Source organism: Poecilia latipinna, unplaced genomic scaffold, assembly GCF_001443285.1.
Source record: "Poecilia latipinna isolate Pla-1442-1.1 unplaced genomic scaffold, P_latipinna-1.0 Scaffold118, whole genome shotgun sequence".
NCBI classification, from domain to species: domain Eukaryota; kingdom Metazoa; phylum Chordata; class Actinopteri; order Cyprinodontiformes; family Poeciliidae; genus Poecilia; species Poecilia latipinna.
Window position 1 is genome coordinate 214367 of NW_015112734.1, and position 6031 is coordinate 220397.

A 6031-nucleotide genomic window follows, 5' to 3' on the forward strand; every position below is an offset into this window, starting at 1 on the left:
TCCAAAGACATAGATCCAGAGAACGACAGAATTTTCCTAATGTCTGAAAAACTTTTTGGGAAATGGCATACACGGGGCCAAGAAATGTCCTTCTTCCGGTAGGTTTTATTTTATCTTAAATTATAGTAATTAATGCAAAATTTACATTTGGCACTAAATTTCCAAAGTCTTTGCTGGCCTTGTCTCTGATGATCAGGGTGTGTGTTTCACAGGAACCTGGGGGACAAACAGTATCTTGTTGTAGCAGACTTTTTGATTCCCAAAGATGTAATTCATTTGAACTTCCCTTACAAATACTTAATATACAAGAATGGCGAAAAAGAAAAGTATGAGGAGATCTACAACAAAGAAGGAAATTTATTGATCAATAGATGCCTGTCAATCAAGGAAGAATATTTAAGTCCTGAAGGTATAGTAGATTTTGTTTGTTGCCCTTATATTAACCAGAAGGTACTTGTTTTTTCCTTCAGACAAGTGTGTGGCTATTTATATCAAGCAGCATAACAGCAGCTTGTTTTAATTTAATTTTTCTTTATGTGTAGGCAGTCCAGTAAAATTTCTTTTAGGAATAGGAGAAAGCAGGATACAAGACTTTGCTCAACTGTGGATGTCAGAGAATAATTTGGAAAGCAAAATGCGTGGATAGAATTAAAGTTATTTGTTTAAATCACATGCATGCTTTCCATTTTGCATATCATCTGTGCTACACTACCTGTACCAACTAGTAAATCACAGTGTACTGTATTTCACAAATAAGAATTGTTGCAGATCATGTCTTATTGAAAGACTAACAATTGTAATTAGTATATGTGTAATTAATTAGTATATTGAAAACTTATAAAATTAGCTGTGTGTGGCATAAAAATATTCTCATTAAATGTATCCTTTGAATTTTAAGGGTCATGGCATCAGTATGATGATGTCATTTACCTGGAACTTAAACGTAACTGGCCTTGGGATTCCTTAAGAAGCATTGTGGTTAAAGGAAGAGATCAAGCTGGCCAGGAGATGCTAAAAATCATCTTTGATCTTCTAACAACATGGAATAAACAAAATGTGGAGAACTTCTTTTTTCTTCTACAACAGTTCATTTATGCATACAGCTTTCCTTTACTTCATGATGTTAATAAGAGACTGTGGGAGCTGTCATATGGTGCAGATCAGGTAAATATCAGTGTGGCTTCCCCCAAATAATCTCTTCAATGCATGACGTACTGAAAAAAGCACTGTGTTTCACCAAGAATTATTCTAGCAAATTGAGCAAATGTGATATTTAATCATGTAGAATCACATTCGCTGATTGTGTAACTTTTATATTGCAGGTGAAAAAAATGCTGAGAGATTTTCTAAACAAAATGGTCAACAAGCCTCGTTTTCACCCGCTGCATACTGGAGTTGTTGCCTTGCTTGTCAGCAACATGCATCTCCAGGGGTTCATGGCAGATCAGTGTTCTACTCTTTGTGATCTCCTTTGCCTGCCCAAAATGGCACAGCATCATTTCGAAAAGTTTTGGAAAGACTTTGGAGATCCTTTGGCAGATAAAAACAGGTAACTGCTTGCATGTGGTCACTAATGAAATGATCAAATGAAAACCTACCGTATTTTCTGCACTATAAGGTGCACCTAAAAACCTTTAATTTCCTCAAAAGCCGACAGTGCGCCTTATAACTCCATTTTCTATATACCCTTGTCCCTTAGTGGGGTCAGGAGGTGCTGGTGCCTATCTCCAGCTAACATTCTGGGCAAGAGGCAGGGTACAGACTGGCCACCTGTCCAGTGTGTCATGGGGCAACACAGAGACACACAGGACAAACAACCATGCACACACACACTCAGGGACAATTTAGAGAGACCAATTAACCTGACAGTCATGTTTTTGGACTGGGAGGAAGCCAGAGTACCCAGAGAGAACCCACGCATGCACAGGGAGAACATGCAAACTCCATGCAGAAAGACCCCATGCTAGGAATTGAACCCAGGACCTTCTTGCTGCAAGGCAACAGTTCTACTAACTTCGCCACTGTGCAGCCCTGTATGAGAAGTAGAGAAAATTTTTGCTAGTGTGTTATCTACCAACAATAAATCATACATTTTGGCAAAGAGAAGTTTAACATGGTTGAAAGTTAAAATGACATAATAATAATAATTACAACTGTGAGCTGTGGCACCTGTAGTGGCACAAAAAGTGGGTATCCACTAGATCAGGGGTCTCCAAAGTCGATCCTCGAGGGCCGGCATCCTGCATCTTTTAGTTCTCTCCCTGGTTTAGCACACCTGCATCAAATGATGGCTTATTGGAAGGCCTAAGGAGAATCTTGACTTGCTGAGGAAATTACTACCACTAGGGAGAGAACTAAAACATGCAGGATGCCAGCCCTCGAGGACCGACTTTTGGGACCCCTGCAATAGATGCAGCAGGGCATAGGGGAGATGTTCTACAGGAGGTGCAAAAGCAATGGTTAAAAAATTAGCTCTAGTTGTCATTTTTTTTATTAACAGCTGTTTGTGTATGTGTAAATTATATGATCAATAACAAAAGAACCGAACTGATTAGGCTCCCCTCTGTTCCTTTACTTCTCCTCCTCACAAACTAAAGGCCCTCCAGTATGCGCCCCTTCGAGAACACGCTAGAGCTCAATTTTTTAGTTTTTTTTTTTTTTTCCAATGTGTTATCTGATGACAGAGACCTAAAAATGGAGAGACACAAAAGAAAGTTCTCTGGAACACAAAACAGAATAGACATGACAAGAAGAATAAAGAAACTTGGGTAACACTTTATTTGAAGGGGGTTGAATAAGATTGTCATGACACTGTCATAAAATGACATAACACCTGTCATGAACATGAATATGTCTTCATGAATATTTATGACTGTTGTCATAAAGCGTCATTCAGTAAATTATGACACTTTTAATACAAAGTTGACATTATTCAAAATGTCTGTTATGACAACTTGACATTAACCAAGAAATATTACTGTTTAAACTTTACCTTTAATAACATAAAGTTACCTAATTTATATCAGTAATGATATATATATATATAGATATATATATATAGATATCTATATATATATCTATATATATATCTATATATATATATATATATATATATATATATATATAAATGTGTGTGTGTGTGTGTCTGTATGTACAAATAATAATTTAACTGTTGTGTCACTTTGAGATACCTAAATTAAATTAAATATATTCTTCTATTTAATATTATTAGTATTATCCATCTGTTAGCTTCCTTTTAATTGGGGTCAGGTTGTGGGATCGCTTTGCAGCCTAAGCAGAGACCCAGACTTTCCTCTCACCTGCTTCAGCTGGAGAAAGTTATGGCACATGCACACATTGATTTTGTTCCAAGTATCTGTTCAATGCATAGATGGGTTCGGAGTCAACTGGTGACATCGTAATGTAGAACTTTGTATCATCTGGGTTGTTACAGTAGACAGTCTTATTACTTGTTATAACCTGAGCTGGAACCAGCATGTAAATATTAAACATTAGGAGTTCCAGCATTCAATCTTGGGACAGTACCGCCTCCCACTCCTTACATCTCACACATGCGCAGTATGCTACTTACAACTTAACACCAGCATTCAATCTTGGGACAGTACACATGACTTCTGTCCCCTCCAATAAGAAGTTACCTATTGACTCAAAGAAGTCCCTGTTCTAAAGATAAGATTTCAACCAGTTAAGTTCTGTAGCAGTCAGACCCAGCTCTCCAGTTGCTTCAATAATATAGCATGGTCAATTAGGTCAAATGCTACACTAAGGTCCAACACAACCAAAACTATGGTTCTTCTACAGTCTGTATTTATGTGGATGTCATTGAACACTTTCATGAGGGCAGTCTGTGGTGAGCACAGAAACCAGATTGAACATCAGAGTGGTTGGTCATCTTTAGGAAGTTATTTAACTGTTGAGATAGTTTATTCAATCATTGCTGATGAATGGAAGGTTGCTTGTCTTTATGGAGACTTCAGCTTTTTAGTTTAAAATCATTTTTCAGCTTATAATAGTTACATTTATAAATACTTAAATTTTAAGCAGTTGATGATTAAATGTTGAGTAATACTTGAGCAATACAACATGTGGGCTCTTCTCAGTAATACTCAAACCTTCAAAGTTTTGAGTATTACTGAGAAGAGCAAACATGCCCTCAGGTTCTGCTCGTACTTGAGTACAAGCAGAACCTTGAGTTTGCATAGTATTTTTGCAAAATGTGCACATTTAAGTTCAATATGTTTGTTGAAAATTAAAATAGATAGTATAACCAAACAATGACCCTCTCTTTACAGACTTGGAGATGTTGTTCAGAGGTTTTGCGAAAATGCAAGACAGCACACAGCAAAGTGGGTCTTGGTTATCCCCTTGATTCATCTGCTGAAAGGAGAAAGTGAGCCGTTTCAGCCAGTTCCACCAGTTTTTGATCCACAATTTGATTTCTTGAGGGCTATGAGGCAAAGCAAAGGATCTTCCACTTCTGACAGTGGTGCAAAGTATGACATTTTTATTGTATAATTTTAAAAATGCTACATTTCTTCAAATTTCTTACCTTAACCTTCTGTGACTTTAAATAGGAGTCTGATCAGAATCATGAAAGACCATGCATACCTTGTGAACATTGACCAACTTCTTGTGAAATCTTGGATGTCTCTGCTGCATTTGGAAGATCTGACAGACTTTTTGACTAAAGTTCAAGTCGAGCTCCTTGACGTCCTTCGTTATATGCAGTTCAGCATGAAATCTAATATAAATCATTCTAGCTACATGGTATGTATGCTTAAAGATCTTAATAAATATACATAAAAAAAGACATAATTGTAATGGGACAAAATGAAAGGCGAGTGGTCTACAGAGAACTACAACTTCATGTGATTTCATAAAAATTGAGTGTTAATTGCTGGTGTGTTTTTTAAAACAGGCATTAAAAGACTTGTCATCTCATCTCATCAGAAAGGAATCCAATCATAAGCAAAGGTAAGTACAAAACAAACCTTTTCACTTGTCAAATCGTAAAGCTGGAACAATTTTTATACATTTTACCTATAAACTGTTAAAAAGATTTCTGCAATTTTTGCAATATGACAAAAATATTTAGAAAATGTTTTTTTTTCCTAGTTTTGATGACAAATATGGCGAGTGTTGTCTAAAAGCCGCTGTGAGACTACTTGGTTCTGTCTGCCGCAACATAAAAGAACCAGACCACTGTGATGTTCCTCTTCAGTTCCTTGAGCTCGTCTGTTTGATCTCTAAGATATATGGTCACACTGATTCTGAGGCAAGAATCGCCAGTTAATCTGTCACAGCTTATTCACATCTGTGTTTCAACATTTTGTCAAACTTCCACTCTAATGGCAATGTTTAGCATAACTAATGATATTCTAATAATTATCACAGGTACAAAAGAGAACCCAGGAAGAATCATTCGGAGAGACAATGGAAATTATAACTGGATGGCAAAGAAACACTTTTAACAGCAAACTGCTTAAACCATGGGGTCACTTGGAGCTTTCTTTTCCCTATGAAATGAAAGTAAGAATTACTGGCAGCAATATGATGCCTTACTATTTCAATCACAGCTGACCCACAACAATTCCCAGTTTATTTTTTTAGGTCTGACCGATTCTAATTTACTTATATCTATAATTCATGCAAATTGCATTTCTGTAAACCTGATTTTGATTCAATCTTAAGATGCAAAATGGACCATAAATAAAAAATAAAATGTGCCGCTGTCCAATTGATAGCGGCAGCTGTTATTATTCTCCTTGTGCTTTGCATAAAAGCAGATATTTCTAAAATTGATCTGATTTCACTTAGCTTGAAAGAAAGCATTGTATATTGTATATTTGCAAACTGGAAAAGAAAGTTATAATTTTTGTTGCAATTAAAGGGAAAAATTAAAATATGTATTGTATCTGATCAGACCCGATCAAAATAAAATAGGCAGATTTTGGTCTAATGGCATTGGTGTATCTCTAATTGTTGTAGGATTTTGTTTCTCTTTGAAAAA

General features: G+C 36.2%; 1 protein-coding gene across 1 annotated transcript in view; it reads left to right on the forward strand.

The window, feature by feature from the left end:
- LOC106944919 (E3 ubiquitin-protein ligase RNF213-like) overlaps positions 1-6031 on the forward strand; it is a 77846-nt gene that overhangs the window by 15691 nt on the left and 56124 nt on the right. The window contains exons 9-16 of the mRNA XM_015028252.1: positions 213-409; positions 899-1164; positions 1323-1549; positions 4314-4514; positions 4596-4788; positions 4940-4995; positions 5137-5296; positions 5416-5550. Of these exons, the coding sequence (XP_014883738.1) occupies positions 213-409; positions 899-1164; positions 1323-1549; positions 4314-4514; positions 4596-4788; positions 4940-4995; positions 5137-5296; positions 5416-5550 (1435 nt within the window). The remainder of the gene's footprint in view (positions 1-212; positions 410-898; positions 1165-1322; positions 1550-4313; positions 4515-4595; positions 4789-4939; positions 4996-5136; positions 5297-5415; positions 5551-6031) is intronic.